This window comes from Agrilus planipennis, unplaced genomic scaffold (assembly GCF_000699045.2).
Source record: "Agrilus planipennis isolate EAB-ADULT unplaced genomic scaffold, Apla_2.0 scaffold331, whole genome shotgun sequence".
In the NCBI taxonomy this organism is placed as follows: domain Eukaryota; kingdom Metazoa; phylum Arthropoda; class Insecta; order Coleoptera; family Buprestidae; genus Agrilus; species Agrilus planipennis.
This window is the reverse complement of record NW_020439805.1, coordinates 116,338-136,535: the sequence shown is the minus strand read 5'-3', so window position 1 is coordinate 136,535 and position 20,198 is coordinate 116,338. Positions and strand designations below refer to the sequence as shown.

General features: G+C 35.0%; 2 protein-coding genes across 2 annotated transcripts; both read right to left on the bottom strand.

Moving 5' to 3' along the window:
- Positions 1–10,200: 10,200 nt before the first annotated feature.
- On the bottom strand, positions 10,201–10,585 carry LOC108742047 (glandular kallikrein-like). Its single transcript, XM_018477054.1, has 2 exons — positions 10,446–10,585; positions 10,201–10,388 (listed from the first exon to the last, which is right to left on the bottom strand). The coding sequence occupies exons 1-2, from the start codon at positions 10,489–10,491 to the stop codon at positions 10,201–10,203; spliced, it is 234 nt and encodes a 77-aa protein (XP_018332556.1). The 5' UTR covers positions 10,492–10,585.
- A 4,020-nt stretch (positions 10,586–14,605) lies between these two features.
- LOC108742045 (trypsin-1-like) lies at positions 14,606–20,021 on the bottom strand. Its single transcript, XM_018477053.1, has 4 exons — positions 19,973–20,021; positions 19,713–19,896; positions 16,196–16,607; positions 14,606–14,752 (listed from the first exon to the last, which is right to left on the bottom strand). The coding sequence occupies exons 1-4, from the start codon at positions 20,013–20,015 to the stop codon at positions 14,606–14,608; spliced, it is 786 nt and encodes a 261-aa protein (XP_018332555.1). The 5' UTR covers positions 20,016–20,021.
- Between the last annotated feature and the right edge of the window lie 177 nt (positions 20,022–20,198).

Genomic DNA, 20,198 nt, shown 5'->3' with positions numbered 1-20,198 from the left:
TCCCCTCCCGCATGCCTAAATATTTACGAAGTCATTCTGCACCGGAAGGAAAAGGATTGAATGATAACGAATATTCAGATATGACATATAACGAACGGCCTATCGAGTACGTTTATTTTGACGACGTTAACGAAATAGTTGATCGTTTACGTTTACTTTTGGCTTCACAAGCGGCGGGAAATTATTCACATACCAACGAAATCGTTTCAATAATTTCCGAATTGAGGGAGGCGGGGGTAGTGGTGTAATTTTAGAATAAATACTAGACATCTTGAGATTAGTTGCCATTATCACCATGAGTATTAACAAATTCGGACAAACGAATCGCTACGATTTGGTGCGCGGCGAAGAAGGAGAAAATATTAACAAACGATTTGAATATTTGAAGCAAACTATGATGGACGAAATTCGACAGGCTTTTGAAAGAGCGAATGAAAATATTAAAGCACTCATTTTATATATGGTAGATCAACAGAAAAAGGAGTTAACGGAATATTTAAAACATCTAACGATTAAAACAGAAGAAAAAACTAGATAGTAAGATACGCAAGATGAGCAAAAAGAACGCCAATGTTTAATTTACGATATGCATTAAAAAGAGAACATATTATACATCTATTCTTTTTTTATCTTAATCTATTAATTAATTATTTAATCGAAGGTTTTGTTCAGTGTGATTGAAATCATGGACGAGATAAGAAGTGAATTGTGTAATATAAATAGAGTACTAAAGAAATTAAAAAAAGAAAATTATTTATTAAATAACTTAACAGCTGAAGAAATACAAGTTTTACCAAGACAATACTTGTTGGATCATGTTAGTTATTTAGAGCGATACCGCGCATGGGATAAATTGCCGGAATATTTAAAGGAAGACGAAAAATTCAAACAGGAATATCCCTGCTTTGAACATTATAATAAAGACAAAGTGCAAATTGACGGTCCTGCTCCTCCGAAAAAATATTGCAGAGAATGCAGCTTGTGTATAAATACCAAAATGCTACAACATTAGTAGCATTATAATAATAAAAATAAAATGAGTCCAAATTTAAAAAAAAGTGTAGTTAACGAAATCCATCGACCGGCTAGAAAGAATTACAGACGTCGACGAGTAATTATTAAAGGGTTGTCGGACTTATATCAAAGCGATCTAATCGAATTAAGAGATTATGCTAAAGATAATAATAATTACAAATTTATTTTAAAAGTTATTGATTGTTTCTCAAAATACGTGTGGATGGAGGCTATCAAAGACAAATCAGCAAACGAAATTGTTAATGGCATGAAACGGATATTGAAAACTTTAGATTCTATTCCTAAAAATCTACAAACCGATCAGGGAAAGGAGTACTATAACCACCAGTTTAAATCGCTCATGGAAAAATATAAAATTAACCATTATAGTAGTTATAGCGTGAAAAAGGCATCGATTGTTGAACGCGTAATTAGAACTATAAAAACCAAATTATTTAAAATTCTACATTATCGCGGCAGTTATCGTTGGAAAGATGTAATTGATGATGTTACAAATGATTATAATAACACAATACATAGAACAATAAAAATGACACCTGCTACAGCTTTAAAAAGCAAAATGAACAATACCTCCTCAATTCAGCATACAATCATATTAAAATGGTAGATGGTCTTCCAAAATTTCATGTAGGCGATATCGTGAGAATAAGTAAAGTCAAACATGTATTTTCTAACTCTTACACTCCCAACTGGACAACGGAACTATTCAAGATAGTGAAAATTAAATACACTTATCCCTATACGTATTTATTGGAAGACTTGGGTGGTAATCCTGTTAGTGGCGGCTTCTATGCGGAAGAATTACAAAAAACCTCACATCCGGACATATATTTAATAGAAAAAGTATTAAAACGAAAAGAGAAGAAACTTCTGGTTAAATGGTTAGGATTTCCCGAATCACAAAACAGCTGGATAAATACGACAGACGTTGTATAGATATAAGCAATAATGGATTACGTAGTAGACGTTCAAGGTTTCGAAACTGAAGGCCCTCGCTTTGTCGCGAAAGAAATTGCTATCGCGTCTTTACAAGAAGAAAAGGTAAAAACCTTTGTACTGAAACCGCCGTTTCCTCTTCATCTGTTATCCCCACGATATAAAACCATAAACGAATGGGTAAAACGACTTTACCATGGTATTGGTTGGAATGATGGTTATTTGGATTACAATACTTTGCATAATGATGAAATCGAAAGGATTTTTGCAACTGCTGAAACCGTATACGTAATGGGAACGAAAAAGCGACTGTGGTTTCTAGAAGAATTTCCCGACTGCCGAAATATAATCAATTTAGAAGAAATGAAAGATTTCCCATCGCTCGAGAAATTATTATCTAAGTACTATTATAAATACTTTTCATGTAAAAATCATGTAAACTATATTGGTAAAAATGAACCTTATTGTGTCGAGAAAAATGTTATTGTTTTCATTAATACTGCTTCAATCTCAATTAATAAAACCGCTCTAAGCCAAACTATTGGCAATCACGTTTTAATTCTTTTGTGAATGAATGAAATCGTTCATTTTTATATTTTTGTATAATAGAATGAAGGAATAAAATATTAATAGCGTAGCATGTTAGCGCATAAACCCGATTGCTTAGAAAGTGCTCATAGCTATGTGTATGTACTATATGTGCTCTAAGTCTTAAACTATTGGCAATCACGTTTTAATTTTTTTTGTGAAGCATTAGTACATTTAAAGCTTTAGTTCAAATTAAAAAATTAAAAAAAGTGTCGAAGTTACTCAAATATCGATTTAAAATTTTCACTTCCCGTGTGCTATACGTAAAAAAATTCAAATTTTGAATTCGAAAAAAAGAATAAAAACTTTTTTACTATAAGAAACAATACTATTTAGTTTTTTTGTACCAATCAATTGATACAGATAATAAGCATCCAGAAACTCATGACTTCATTTGTAATAAATCTTTAGAAGCTCATAATTCAGCAATAAAGCATCATAATCAAAATTTCATTTGTCCTCAAAAACCAACCACTTCTACTAATTAAACTGGAAACATTTTCATAACACCACATCAGATATCTCCCGTTCCTATTAAAAGGCAAAAGCACAGTGACCGCGGCAGAAAACCTAGTAAGGAAGCAATAATAACATCACCATCCTATAAACAAGAATTACAAGAATCTTTAAAAAAAAAGTTAGACAAAATGAAGGACGAGTCTGGCGAAACATCTACAAAAAAAAGGCCAGTTTCCTATTTTCTTCTCTATCGATTTTAGGTATTTCTACTAGAGATAATTAGTATTAAATTGTTTTTTGGTAAATACATTCCTTTTGAATATAACAAAGAAATAGTTCTTTTTCGATAACAATAAAAAAAAGAAAAGAAAAATGACTATATACTATAGTATCTGGCACGTCACTAAATAAAGAAATACTCTGCAATGATCCTATATTAAAATATCTTGATTATTCTTAACCATTTGTCGTCACTACAGACGCTTTTAATAGTGTTGTGGGAGTTGTTTTGAGTCAAGGTACAATCGGTAGCGATTTGCCTGTAGTTATGCATTCAGGATAATCAACCCTGCCAAGTGTAATTACTGGACGATAAAAAAGGAAGTTATGGCAATAGTTTGGGCTGTAAAACAATTCCGTCCGTATTCATTTGCCATAAAATTTTGAAATTGTCACCGACCATACACCATTACAACAGTTATTTTCACTAATGGAACCTTATTCGAGGCTTGTTAGGTGGCGTCTTTATTAGAATATGTCTACAAAATATACTATAAAAAAGGTAAAATGAATAGTAAGGCATATGCTTTGTCAAGCATCGAAATCAACATGGTAGGAAAAACTTAAGCAAAATACCTTAATAATTAAATAAATCATCTAACCACGTATATGAACTACTAAATAGTCTAATGACCATTCGACAAAATAAACGAAGATTATTGGATGTTGTAGGTAAGACCAGTAGATTACTTTTTAGCATTCTCGACCAAGATAATAAGGATGAACTCATTTAATCTTGATAGTAAACAAAATCATGTAAAACAGGCCACGAGTGTGTTGTTTTTATTAACAGAGGTACAATAAGTCAATAAATATTATTTCAGATAACTTGAATATTATGTGATAATTTTCAACCCATGAGTAGGAGCAACTGAATATTTATTTGAATTCCACTGAAATAACAAATTTTCTGCAACGGTGTTGCTCATGGAGTTAGTTTGCTTTCCATACCTCTAAACTTTGGAACGTTACGTTTTACAATTAATTAAGGTGAGAGTACTTGATGTAATTAATTTTAATTGCTCTTTATTAATCTGTTACCACGTTTCAGTTCGACGTTGGAGAAGACAAAGATGACCGCGTAGTTAAAATAGTTCTTTATCTTGTATGCTCTATCTTGTAGAATTCATTAACTTGACTTTATTCAAACAAATTTTTTTACATTGCATGTTGTTTGTTTTTTCTTGTAGTTAATTTGATTTAGTTTTTATTTTGCGTGAATATTTTTGTTCATTTTGTTTGATGTAATTGTTGATTGTAGATGTTTTTATGTTTTTTTGTATGTACTTAGTAGCAGTACTAACTCGTTTAGAAGTTATAGAGTAGTTTTACATGTCTCGTGCTTACCTCTTCGTTTAGCTTACTGCATATTCTCACTAAGTTGATTCACATTTATCCTACGTCTTTTACATGATTCAATGTTTCGTTATCGTGTTCTACTCTCTTCTTAGCCTTATGGAAGGAGGGAGGGTCGACCGGAAAAAGTTCCCTTGACCTTAGCTTACTAGTTGATCTTAAAGGTGTCTTATACACTTTTCGCGAGTCCGATCTTCTCTACCAAAGCTATTAGTATTTGTCATTAGTCCTTGTAATTGCACTATTCGCTTTCAGGTAACCGAAAAAGACACAGGACATCGTATTGTTTGCTTTTTATTGCATTTTCGGGAATTTATCCAAAATGTCTACCGCAGGATATATAGTGAACGTGCCGAAATTGAAAAGACGTGAACACTATGTACAATATATAATTACGTCGGTATAGAATAAGTTGAAGCAATTATTTGACGACACAGGATTCTCAAAAAGAATAAGTTTATTACGCACATTAATAAACATTCGCCTGGATAATTGTGAAACTACGACAAGTTATGTGTCTCAAATAGTAGAAACTGCTAAGCGATTGAATAGTACAGGGTTCGAAATTAGTGACGAATGGATTGGATCTTTGCCATTAGCGGGTCTACCAGATGACTCCGGCCTAACGGCAAGACCAAACTTCTCGATATGACTTCTGATGTTGGATGCAATGGAGGAGAATCAGCATTTTGGCCGGGCAAACCTAGGACTGGGAACACTGTACACAGCAAGTCAAAACAAACGTCAAAGTCATCAGCAAACAAAACATCAAATGCTATAAATGCAAGGAAATCGGTCATTACAAAAGCAGAGCCCCGAGAACAGAATAGAAGCAAGGGCCTTTTCTGAATGGAGAATTCAGTGTTGCAAATAAATGATCCATGCCAGTAATATGTACAAGTGACACACGGATCACAACGCGTGTGAATAAATCTCAGTCTGACATACCTGTTCCAGATATTTTGTGCATTCCTAAACTCACTACCAATTTGTTAGAGTTTCGTAGTATCGATCAAGAGTAACGGACGTGTTTCTATCGCGCTTGGTGACAAAGTTATATTTAAAGTTGATGCAATAAAACAATTAAAAAATTGTTTCGAAATTGGGCACGTAAAAGGAAATTGCGGACAACAACCATTAACATGTCTGTTGTCTACAGTTGTGTCAACTGTAGTACTTTCAGACAGTGGCGGGGAAGGGAAAGTGTGCAGTAACTGCAAGAAACCGGGGCACACTGCCCGAAGTGCAAGATGCGAAATATTTAAACGTGAGATTAAACGAAAGCGAAAAGCCCGTGAATATTTCGCTAATAATAATCGAAAAGTGCAGACCTCGCGTAAAACTTAGGAACCTAAAGGGCGAAATCATATACCTCAAATACCAAACAGGAATATGCTGAGATCTGGAACAATATACGCAGCAGCGGTGTTCCCTATACAAGAAAAAGGACACCAGGATACAAACTCAACGACGACAATCCAGCTCTGAAGAGCAGACAGCAACTTTTCTCAAAGGAACAAAATCTTAGAATCGATGGAAGAATACACAAAACACGACATCCCAGACATTATTAACCTAGTAATGGAAATAACAGCCACCATATTAAACCTTACACTCCCAAATAGTGTGGTCAATAAAAAGTGTATGGCACTAGCCAAACAAATAATGCAAATCTTAGCCACCAATGGATAAGCTATCTATACTTCATTGCAATATACAAGGCCTACGACCCAAATTCCAACAACTATCCAGTCTTATTACGAAACATCGTCCCGATATAGTAATAATCAACGAACTCAACCTAAGAAACATGTAATTTAAAGGAAACCTAATAAGCTAACTTAAGCTACAGGACTTTATTGCCCCGCAATCGGAAACTCGTTTCTACATAAACAAACAACTGAGCTGGGTACGGGAGATAACTCATTACTATTAGTTTCTTTCTTAAAATATGTGTTTTTGTTATTAGTATTTATTACTCTATACTGAGGAAGTTTATTATTATTAGATGTAAATTTTGAGCGAATTTTCCCTGATCTTCGCGTTCTTTTAATCTTTTATGCTTCGAATATGCTTACAAAAAAGCTACCCCTAAACTTTGCGCTTGAGTGTGAGCAATAGATATTTCAACATCTTTCGGTATATTATTTAAAAATGTTATTTTTGCTATTTTATCTATAAACTCTGACAGAACATCAATCGGATTTGCATCCTCAGAAGTATTTTCAATAGCTACTGCGATAAGATCATAGCGAATTTTGGCAATTTTGTTATTAGTTTCTTTAAAGTAGTTGTTCCATGAAAAGCGTTTTCTTAGGATTCTTTTGAAATTTTGACATAATATTATTTAAGTTTTTCTTCACCTATATGTGCAGACTGAAATTATTGGACAATATAGTTTCAGAGATATTTAATTTCAAAGTTCGCGTTTTTGCGGATCTTATACATTGTACTATACAGGATACCGGCGAGGCTAACTAGAAATACAATGTTAACTTGGAATCCCTTCTTACAAATGTTTTAAAAAACTACAGAAAGATTAAACAATGTATAATAACTTCTTTAAAAAAAATTTGATTAATTATTACAACACTGTTTCTGAGATATTAATTAATAAATAACGAACAATTTATCGCACTCAAGTAGTAGAATTAGAAGTTTTAGGCTTAGGTATCACGGCTACTAACTGACTGTACGATACACTCTAGCATAAACTTTTTACTAGTAATGTCGTGAAACAACTTCCTTAATGGAAAACTTATTTGTATATCTAAATCGTGTGAGGTCTGCAATTAAACATAAGCTGTTTGAAGTAATGAAGTTTTGACACTTATCCAGTTGTCATAATGCCTTGCGAGAATCACTCGTCTGCACGACCTGATAACCGATTTAAAATAATTCTAAACAAATATTCTTAGTCACTGGCTTTTGCTTTTTCAAAACCAAAATCTACTATTTTAACAAACGGGTGTAATGGAATATAATCATCATCAAAATTTGGAATTAGTTCGGTTAATTCTTTCCTAGAATAACTGTCTCCCTGCTCGGTCATAATTGACACAAAAATTATTCGATAATAAAAGCAATAAGGGAATAGGGAAAGGATTTTCGTACAAAAATATGAAAATGGCAAATATCCTCAAACCACCTACCTTGAGTAGTCCACTAGTGTGATGATGGTTAGGATGATTCGAAACTTGGTCTGGTCCTCGCAGGAGGAAAACGGGGTGAGACGTGCTTTTGACAGTCTCTTTTTTTCAGAGGTCTTATTAGGCAAGGCCGAAGCAAGCGGCTTCAAATTGCTAACTCGGTGAACGCACGAAACTTAAACGATGCCCAGAACTTTGTACAGTTCGTTTGGACAGTTTTTTTCTTTTCGTTTTACCGAACCGACAAAAAGCAAACGGCTTCACGTATTCACTTAGTAAATCGATTTTTGAATTTTATTAGAATCGGATTTGCTTTTACTTGACAAATTCTACTGACTGCGTCAATTGTTATTTGCTCGAATTAAGGAAATGTCTTTTTAAAGAATTTAGGAGTAGGTAGGTCGAGTATGGAGTATGGACGTGTTAAAGGTGCTGAGGTGAAAAACAAAGTTTTAATAAGAATACAGTAGAATTTTTGCNTAAGAACTTCTTCAGCTGAAGAATGACCTTCAAGGTGTCTTAGAGGTCATTCTTCTGCTGAAGAATGACCTCCAAGGTGGCTTTGGAGGTCATGGTAAGGGACTGAGGATGGACAGGCCATCGAAGTGTCACAGTATCCCTATAGCTATACTACTGACGCATTCTGTCGCTTGTTGTTGCTTCGGGTTTCCTCAGATTTTGAATTGATGACAAAGCAAAAGTAGCAGACAGGTGGAATTCAGCGACAATATCTCAACAAATCGTATGTTTCTATTGTAAGTACTTGTAGGACCTGATTCCTCGGTGATGTTAATCATAAAAAAATCTGTTTTAAAAAGTTAATACCACTAAGCCGTAAAGTCTTCTTAAAGCTCCTATTATTGTTGATCCAGGCCGCTTGATTACGCCACGTTGATAGGTTATGTTTATGAGTAGTAGATTCACATGACATAAGAAACTAACGATCTTTCTTATTGACGCTATGAAGACCTCTACTCGCTGAAATTTCAACTTAATAGTAACAATGAAATCAGTAAAAGGGCCGCATTTTGATTGTGAGGTACGAAGATACCAATCAATTATTACTTATTTTCCCGTGTCAAGGTGTTTTTACTTTTTCGTTATTTACTAGGGTCAATTGAAAAGTCCCCAGCCTGACACATAGATTGCGGCACCAGAACTAAATTCATATGATTTTCAGTTAGTCCTAACCTTCAAAAGACGCGTCTATGACGGCTGTCGGATCATTAGTTTGTGAATTATAGCATTTTTAGTGAAGCAACTTTTGTTATTGTGAAAAAAATGGATAAAAAGGAATTTCGCGTGTTGATAAAATATTGCTTTTTGAAGGGAAAAAATACAGTTGAAGCAAAAACTTGGCTTGATAACGAATTTCCGGACACTGCCCCAGGAAAATCAACCATCAAGGATTGGTATGCTAAGTTTAGACGTGGTGAAATGAGCACCGAAGACGGTGAACGCAGTGGACGCCCAAAAGAGGCTGTTACGGACGAAAACATTAAAAAAATCCACAAAATGATTTTGAATGACCGTAAATTGAAATTGAATGAAATAGCAGACACTCTACAGATATCAACGGAACGTATACATCACATCATTCACGAATATTTGGGTATGAGAAAGCTCTGTGCAAAGTGGGTGCCGCGCGAGCTCACTTTTGACCAAAAACAACGACGAGTTGATGATTCAGAGCAGTGTTTGAAGATGATCACGCGTAATAAACCCGAGTTTTTGCGTCGATATGTGACAATGGATGAAACATGGCTCCATCATTTCACTCCGAAGTCCAATCGACAGTCATCGGAGTGGACTGCACACGATGAACCCGCTCCAAAGCGTGCAAAAACGCAACAGTCGGCTGGCAAGGTTATGGCGTCTGTATTTTGGGATGCGCGTGGAATAATTTTCATTGACTACCTTGAAAAAGGAAGGACCATCAACAGCGACTATTACATAGCGTTATTGGACCGTTTGAAGGACGAAATCGCCGAGAAACGACCGCATTTGCAGAAAAAGAAAGTCCTGCTTCACCAAGACAATGCACCGTCTCACAAGTCAGTGAAAACGATGGCAAAAATTCATGAATTGGGCTTCGAATTGCTTCCGCATCCACCGTATTCTCCAGATCTGGCCCCCAGCGACTACTTCCTGTTCTCAGATCTCAAAAGAATGCTCGTTGGGAAAAAATTTTCGTCGAATGAAGAGGTGATCGCCGAAACTGAGGCCTGTTTTGAAGCAAAGGACAAATCGTACTACAAAAATGGTATCGAAAAGTTGGAGGATCGCTATAATCAGTGTATCACCCTTAAAGGGAATTATGTTGAATAAAAAAAACGAATTTTGCAAAAAAAATGTGTTTTACTATTTTAGGCCGAGGACTTTTCAGTTGATCTGTTACTTACTCATAAGTACAGTGCGCTGCGGTGAGGACCCATTTTGGTGAAACAATGGTTGCTCCGCACGAAAATTGATCATAAAGATATAACTGTGCATTATACGGAAACTTTTCTATAGTAGTTGGTTTTCCACCGACAATCCTAACGTTATTATTGACGATATCAGCTTGTCCAGGGAAGGACGAGATTCCTATAACAATTATATCACTTAACTAATTTCAACTTTAAAACATATAATAATACATACCCAGAAACAGGGAAACTATTAATAATATGAACAGGAAGATCTTCATAATAAAGTTTAAGTAAGTAACTACCAACAATCAATGACACTGATCGCTATTTTCTTATTTCTAGTATTTGTTCCCGTATCAATCGTTTTATGAAGTAATCGTTACAACACGTTAGGCGATGTGAAGATAATGTTTTTTATTTTCTTTTTGTAGTTGTTTGAAATATATTGTCACGAGGTCAATTGTTACTTTGGGTTTTCTGTTAATTATTTATTTTAATTACCTGGTTAAAATTTGTTTTTATCATTTTGTCGTGACTGGCCGTAAGGAACTGAAATGGTAAGAAAGGCGAGATTTGAAAACAGTAACAACTTTATTATATAGTAAAGTGAAATAGATATGAAATTCAAAAAGGCATAAATTACAAATGGATCTAGGGTGAGTTGTCAAGTAATTTAGATAGATAATGTTATAAATGAAAATTGAATGAAAATGTTTATAAAAAGGATTTTACATTCAGTGCAAATCAATACACATTAAAAGGTGATAGGAGCGTTACGATCATCTGGACCGGGAGGTAGTACCACCAAGGGTGTCCTACCTGTAATTCCTTAAGTGTAGAGTCTTTTCGTTAACGCGTTTCCGAGTCGATCCGTCGGTCCGTGATTAATCCGTCGATCCCCGTTCACGCGCTAAACTTACTGATGAATCAGTAAATATTTGTACAGGTCTGACGAAGGAAGCTGGCGAGCGGTCGCGCAGGTACTTGCCCATTTATGACCTATTTGGGTAAGTCACTTGGAACCGATACACAAATAAGCTTTCAGTAGGCGTAAATTTTAGTATAAATGCAGATAGGACAGTAGTGTACTAGAAAATAATGTAAAAACATGACTTATCCAAAAGAAAAAATTAACCTGTTGCTTTTGTTTTATAATTAGTTTTCACATTCACTCTCATCATGGGAATCTCTATCACTGTCACCAACATCAACAATTAGTTCTTCTGTTTGTCTGACTATTACTTGCTCACTGATCCTTATTTTTAAATATTTAATCTACGCCCCTGATAGGAATACTGAAGAAGGAGGGCTGCAATCGTTATACCCAAAACTGCCTACTTTTGCCACCGCGCATCCACGCCATTTTAAAATTTCCGCCAGCTTCCAGCGCCAGGCCTGTACATAGTTCAACATGGGTCATTCACTGGTTCTAGGAGTTTCTTTGATTTAGCTGATTTTGTTTTTTATTGTAACTATGTTAGAATACCGATGCATTTTTTTCTTTCGGACTTTTTGGCCGTGGTCCATGGAATTGTACTTTTCTAAACGTTTCGCCATTCTTTGATTACGGAATCTTCAGTGGTGACTGGGCAGGTGCTGAGTAGTAACTGATGCAGTTTGAGCTCATAGGTGCGGGAGCCTAGCTCCTTTGCACATTCGTTATGTAATTTGTGATATAGGGGGACTTTAATTGTAAAGGTAGTTTTATGTACCTATCTGTTGATGTAATGTTTAAGAGATTGCTGATTTCTGAGTTTTCGCGATGGTCCAAGTGGTCCTTAAAGGAATTTGTAATTGCTGCTATGAATTCCTGTAATGGTGGGGAGAACGAATTACCCTTCTTATACTGGAGTCGTTATGGTGAGTGGTTTTATGGTTTACTGCGTCCATGTTGTTATGTTGATCCGGTCCTCTTCGGTTGGTAGCACACTGTTTATTTTTCAATGTTGGTTTCCAAGCTTTGCTGTTACGTAAGCCATCATCTCTGTTTATGTTATTAGAGTGTTGTTCAATTTCCAGAGCTTCCCTTCTAGCCAAATTGTAGAAAACCGACGTTCTAATCATGACAGTTGTGTCTTTGAACTCTATGGTGTGGCCTTCCTCAAGCGCGTGTTGAGCTATAGGTGATTTCTCGGGTTGAAGTAATCTGATGGCTCTTTCGTGTTCTTTCCTCCTTGTCAATATGCTGCCCTGTGTCACCCCAATGTAGTCTTCACCACATTCACAGGGTGTACGGCAAACTCCTGGTGTTAGTAGTGGATCTAGAGGGTCTTTTGCTGATCGTAGTCCATTTCGAATCTTGCGGGCGGGTAGAAATGTTGTTTTTATTCCCTAGCTGTGACTGTTTGCTTGTAGAGCTTTCTGTAGGTGGTCTAATTCCGGCTGTAGATGTTCTTTGTCCGCGATGAGTTTAGCGTTGTTAACCAGTATTTTGATGACTGTCCCTTTTTGGGCTGGATGGTGGTTGGAAGCAGTGTTCAGATACCTATCTGTATGTGTGGGTTTCCTGTAGACACCGTGAGCAAGTTGACCTGTACTAGTTCTTTTCACAACGACGTCTAGGAACGTAATCCTTCCATCTCTCACCTGTTCCTTTGTGAAGCGTATCTTTTGATGCTGGTTGTTCAGATAATCTAAAAATTTGTTCAGTTTTTCCTCTCCATGTGGCCAGACGACGAAAGTATCATTCATATATCGATACCAATCAGTCGGTTTATATTTGGCTGTCTCTAAGGCAGTCGTCTCAAAGAAATGCCCGGAAGAAAACACCGCATCGATATACGCCGGCCGTGAAAGCCTAAAAACTACAATATGTTAGAAACCTTCTTTGTCTCTTTCGATGAGTTCGTAAAGTTACATAATTTTTACAGTACCCAGAACTATCGAATTTACGTTAATTTCTGCTTGTACACATATAATTCTTTGAAAAAATCTTTTTCGCTTACTGTTTCGTTGTTGCATAATGCCAATATGTTTATTTTGCTAGTAGATGAACTCGATATATGTTTTATGAATTTTAAAATAATTGCAACGTTATAACTATGAAATATTTCATTCATTTTGAAATATGTTTTAAAGTCTAAAATAGTTTTTGAGTTTCCTTAAAACTCCACTACGTAGCAATATCCCCTCAATTTTGTGCGTAGCCCCATAAGGAGTCGTGCATAAAGTACGTCATACGTTAAGAGGAATGGAGGAGGGTTGATAAAGTGTGACATTTAGTGACACGGATTGGGAGGGGTCCTAAGTTTCGTGATGTCACATTTCAAAATCTTATATACTTGTTTAAGCGATCGTGTGGTATCTGTGGTCTATATTTTGCATTACACAAGTCCACTAACCAACACAAGCAATCACACAAGAAGCAAGTTAAAGTTTTACCCGTCACCAAGATTCGTCCTTAAAGAATTGTTGCTAGACATGCCAGAGAAATTATTTGTTTGGATGATGACGATGATGCCGTATGGTTGGATGAAAAAGATATGACAACTTCTTTCGATTAGAGTCATCATAGTCAAATCAAATCTTGTTTGTTAAAACAGTGTTTACAGAAATATACTAATTTTTAAAATATAAAACTGTTGTATATATATTGCCACATAAATGTAGGCAACCCAACATACATAGTGGCAAAGAATATCAGGTTTCTAGACGGCATATGCTGGAAAATTCTAGAAAACGTGAAGTCTCTATAAATCGCTAGATCGAGTGGTGTTAGTACATGTCGAGACATTACAAAGCGAAGAGTAAGTAAATAAGTGACAAAGTGGTCGTATTGTAGTGAATTGATAATTAATTAATAATAGAAGTGTTAATTAGATAGAAAATAGTTTAATATAAGTTATAATAGTGCGAGAAGGAGTTTAAATTCGTGACAATGGGTGTGTTCCGAAATATAACCCAGCATACTGCCCAGTACTGATGACGTCATGAATCGACGCCATATTGTTGATTCGTACCGAAATATACTGGCAAGTACGTTGACGTCAAATTGACGCCTTATTGAGAATAGTGTTGTTGCTCGTTTACAACAATTTTACTCCTAAAGTTATTAAAGTTTCTTACAATAAAAAAATTCTTCAATGTTTGATGCACACATGCCCGTTTGATATACTACTACGTCACAATTGTTTCGCCAGTACAATATGGTGGCACACCAGTACAATATGGCGTCTATTTATAACGTCATCAGCACTGGTCGGTATGCCGGATTATATTTCGGAACACACCCAATGTATGTCATTTAACCCCCCCCCCCCCACGTGACCAAAAGCTGGATACGCCCATGTTTGAGGGCTAAATTTCTTTATTTGTAAATAATGAAAGCTGCAACACGATTAAGTTTCTTTATTGAGTAAAATCATTTAACAGTATGTTATCAAAACAATGCAGCTAAAGCCCTGTAACTGATGCGATGTAGGAACGTAGACTTGAAACATTGACATAGGTTCCCGGAAATCCGGCTTCAGCACAACCTACACCGGAAGAAACCAATCCGTACAGTACACCATTCACTGTCAGTGGCCCTCCAGAATCACCCTAAAACGAAACACGTTTTTGGCTTGTAACACAAAATCGAGGCGAAACTTGTTAACTTCTGTGCAATCAAAACGTAGGAATGAATAGTTTACGGCTATCTTTTAAACTTAAACCATAACCTCACTAAGCATCACAATCACTGATGAGGAGATATGCATGATCATCATAAGGTCGTCAGTCCTAAGACTGGTTGGACAAGCTCTTTACTATTCTGATTGTGAGTTATTCTTAGCATTACCCTAAAACTAGAACAACCCATATCCTTATCTATTTGCTACGAGTAATCTCATCTTCACTAATAGCCTTCAAAAAATTTTCAAACTATTCGGAATTGGTTAACAATTTATTTGATTTTCGAATTGATTTAATGCCGTATTAACATTTAAAATTACTTGCATTCGTTGTGATATTTCTAAATTACATACTTATATTATAAACCACTCCTTCTATCTACTAAGAACAATTACTAAAAATTAAAACGTATGTTATTTCACTATAATTTTTCTTTCGTTTCAAAGTAGTTTTTCGTTAATATATTCCATTAAGGATTACTTATAGAATATTATTATGAAAAATTCATTTTAAAATTGCAAAGTGTTTCATATTAATCTTAATATATATAAATTACGTGTCACGGTGTTTGTCCGCGATGGACTCCTAAACTACTTCACCGATTTTAATCAAATTGGTACGCCGTGTGCAATTTGATCCAACTTGAAAGATAGGAAAGCTTACATCTCAATTTATGATCGCAATATTCAATAGATGGCGCTATGTCAAACTTCCAAACATTTCATATATATAAAAAATACTAATGTGGGTACGTAAAGACAGGGTTTTCTCTATCACTACCAACCAACTATTACAATCGATCTAGAATGTTCTAGAAGGTTCTAAAAATTTCTGGAATGATCTAGAATGTTCCAAATTGTGTGCAACTGTTAAAATCGATATGGAATATTCCAGAAAGTTCTAGATACCATTAAACACGCGATGTGTAATAACCCGAGCAACGGCGGGTTTCGCTGCTAGTATAATATATAATTACGTTAGTTCGACAGATCTGTGACCTAATAAGTACGATTTGTGTTGTTGCTGTTGTCATCTCTCGTAGCTTAGTGGTTAAAGCGTTGGTACGAAAAGTCAAAGATGCCGTGTTCGATTCCCGGCGATGGTGTCACAACAGCAACAAAGTTTTCCCTCATTAACCTGAGATAGTTTATTGTCAGTAAAAAATTAAAAAATAATTTTTCATATTAACCACTATCAAAAATGTCAAAGTGCTATATACACATTACTTATAGATACTATAATGAAATTCATTTCAAAACAATGAATGATAATCAACTATTGTTATTACTATATGACAAGTCATTAGGAGGTTCAGTATTCCATTTCAGGAATAGCCTATTACTGGTTTACATTTTTAATTTTCCTACTTACATTGCAACCGCCTCTGCCTCCTTCTTCATAACCAGCACATAAAACTCTATCAGTAACATAAACTCCCGTATCGTTACTATAACTTATAGCACATTCTTCATTCGTAACGATTGGCACAGTCACTTCCTGCAGTTGTGTTGGATCGTCACCTTCATATGCTAAACGACCCCAACCAGAAACGGTAGCCATTGTTCCAGCAGGTAAAACTACGTTGCATGGTGGTAAAGCAATTGCAGCAATTCTTTTTCCAAATATCAGATGTTCATTCAGAAGGAGAATGCTCATGTCGTAGTCTAGCGTTGCATCGTTGTACAACGGATGAAGATATATCTCAGCTAGAGTGACTGGTTCATTTGCAGTTTGATTATACTCGGTTGCACCGACACGTAATGAAACGTTACTTGTACTTTGTCTATATAAACAACAAAATAATTAGTATCTATGGTTCTTGATCTCGATTTCCCAGAGACTACTGCATTTGGTCTCAAAAACGACAAATGCTGAGAAATCGAGAAGTGTACGAATGGTTGATACTAACTATGTACCTTAGAAACTTTTAAATGCAGGGACGTGTTTTGTCCAGTTCTAATGTGGGGCACAGACATCTCGACGGTTCTTATATGGTTTACATAGCTTAGCAATTTATACTAATCGAATGTTTAAAATGGGTATTGATATAAAAAACAATTGTTAATACCTAGTGCGAATGTTAAAAGGCGGGAATGTTGATATGAGAGAGAAAACTAAAGAAACTGGCAATTAAGGTGATTCTTATTTCGCTTATTTATCGCTTTACTATACTCTCCACCTTCTATTTCTTATTAAAACTACTTTATGATTTATTCCCATCACCTACTGATGCTGGTGGAAGGTAGTTCATCCAACCTACGGTCTAGTTTAAAAATTGGCCGATTTTTCAGTCTCCTTTTAGCAAACGGGGAAATGAAAGAGATGTGGTGCAAACAAAATGATAATAAAAACCAATAGTACATTACGTATCGAGGGAAGAAACAGGGGTTTTTCAGACTGCATGTGAATTGCCAACATGCAGTCTGAGATAACCCTGTTTCTTGCCGAGGTACGTATACTATTTGTTGTCATGTTTGTGCGAATAGCTGTCATTTAATTGATAGTTAGTTGACAAAATAAGAGTCAATAATTTAGTGATTAGGAAGTCATTGTCTTTGAATAACTGATTTCTGCGCATGCCCATAACTTCAGCGCATGAGTTCAATAACTACTTTAATTGCCTCCTGATTTAGAAACGGTTGAAAAAAGCCCATAAATATCTCCGTTATTTTATAGCACGCAAAAAGATCTATCCTCGGTAACATGATAAAAAATTATTTATTATTTATCTATGGACTAGTCCGATCCGAAATTAAATTGGTATACTCCTGAATGCTTAAGTATGATCTAGACCAGGCGTCGACAATAAATGAGTCAGGAATCACTGAGTGACCCGTTCTATAATTTGAAGTCACCCGCTTGAAAATAATGTATAGGTAAGTAATATACCTATATAAATAAATTACAAAACATTACGTTAACATATTCGAAAAAAATAGTTTCTTCCAATCTCTTAACCAAAAAAGGATATCATATGTCAAAGAAATCCATAACGTATTCTGACATTTATTTAGTTGAATTTCATCCGTAGTCAAGAAAACATATGTCGACATCTAATCTACAAGAACGCTTGAGTACGTCGCACTGGTAGGTAAGGTCTTTGAATAACAATTTCACAAAAATGAAAAATGAAATAAACAATTCCTTTCTTTATTTGTGCTAATAAACCATCTTATGCCGCAAAATTTCAAGTTTGTAATTCAAGGGGAAGTAGGTTCAAATAATGAAATCAGTCAAGGGGCTACTTTTCCATTAAAGCTGCCCCTTGGTGGTTGTAGTATCTCGTATCCTGCACCGTTTTATGCTTTGGGATATATAAACTAACATCATCGCCTTTCTTTTGGGTTTTTATTCTTCACATTATTTAAACTATACACATATATAACAATTTACGACTATTTTTTAATAGAATATATTGCTTTGCTTGGCTAGATTTGCTTTAAATAAATTTGGATTTGTAACTCGGTNTATAATCAATATTATTAGTAATTGTAATATTAATAATAATCGAGTAAATATTAATAGTAATTTTAATATTGTTAAAAGAAATCAGAAATGAAAACACGCTACAGGTTCTACAGTTTAGGATAACCAACTTAAACGTCCCGCGCTGTTGCAGCGTAGCCAAGTCGCACACTACTGATCAGCTTATGCAGGAGAGTCTGAGTCTGAGATTTACTTTACTTCTTGTACCGATTTTCTATGGAAATTATTTGTGTGAGTATGATCTGCCTAATTCTCGAAATTTAAAAAAAAATGTAAGAAAATTAAACTTGTTAGACACAAAAACCTACATCAATTAGTATGAAATGTATAAATTAACGTACGTTCAAATAGAAATTTAAAATGCTAATATTTTCAATGTTAGTACCGCAAAATGGATGGAAATTTTTCGTGATGCGTTCAGAATACAGGCAGGTATTTACAATTAAATTTTAAAGATGATCGTAAGAAAATTTTTTTTGGGAACGTCCTTAAGGCACTCCAATAAACATAAAATCTTAACGATGATTTTCTTCTTATCAGAACAATCTACCGACCGTGAAATAGTACGGAAAGCATTAGGCCGTGTCTGAAATAATCAACGACAAGAGGCATCATAATGTACGGTTCAATGTTGGAAACATTGTCTTAATGCACAGATACTCTACCATGCATAAAAGCAAGCTAAACTACTTAAGTAGTCATGACATCTTACGAAATAGTCATTAGCATCACTGCAGAAAGACGGTATGAGATTAGACGTTTAGGTAAAAATCTGTTCACAAAGGCGGCTCGAGAGTAATTACTTTTGGAGAGTAGCCTGTGAAATGGAGGCATTGTTAGAATTTTTGATAGCTGAAAATGACAATGTATGTATTAGTAACGTTATATGTTTTTATCTTGTTATAGTGCTATTGACGTCGAAATATTTTCGATGAGATATAACACTATCACATGTAGGCGAAGGCAGATCATACACGTGTGCGCGGTTTAATCATCACCGTCAATTAATAATAATAGATATTTATATCTTGCTGAGTTTTCTAATAATATATCGTAATATATATATAACAGGCTTATTTGTGCAGGTTTTGTTACTATTATAGGAACAGAAAAATTTCAAAGTTGTAAGTAGTAATAGTAGTACTACTACTACTACCAAACTTGTTTTTGGATTTATAAATTTATCTCTAACTTAAAACTAGATAAACATGCAAAATTGTATGCAAATAAGTCAATCCAATACCAATATCGTAATACACACAAACATAGACAAAAAATTTAAATAAAATACATATATGTATATAAGTGGGGAACGCAACAGCTACAAATGAAGCCCTAAAAGTGGTGATTGGTGATGCACTTTTGTGCCAAAGTGCTTTGATTTTTTTTGTCGTTTACTCACTGATAAGTACAATGCCCTGCGGTGAGGGCCCATTTTGGTGAAATAATGCAAGCGCCGCACCAAAATTGAAAAGAAACATATAACTGTGCATTATACGGAAACTCTTCTATAGTGGTTGGGTTTCCTCCGATAATCCTCTCTTCACTTTTAACAATATCAGATTCTTTGGGAAACGCCCAGATTCCTAACGATTAGGTACATCACTCAAGTAAATATAAATTTTAAATTTAAACAAGATATAAGATAAAAATAATACTTACCCAGAATATGGGAAACAGAAGTAATAAATATGAGAAACTTCATACTAAATTTTAGGTAATAACAACAGATCGATGATACTGATCGTTATTTTCTCCTAGATAGAGTATTTGTACCGGTATCAAGCGCTTTATCTAGTAGTCATGGATACACGCGAGACGATGTGAAGATAATTTTTTTTTTATGTTATGAAATCTCAAAAAAAAATTATTATATATTTATAGTAAT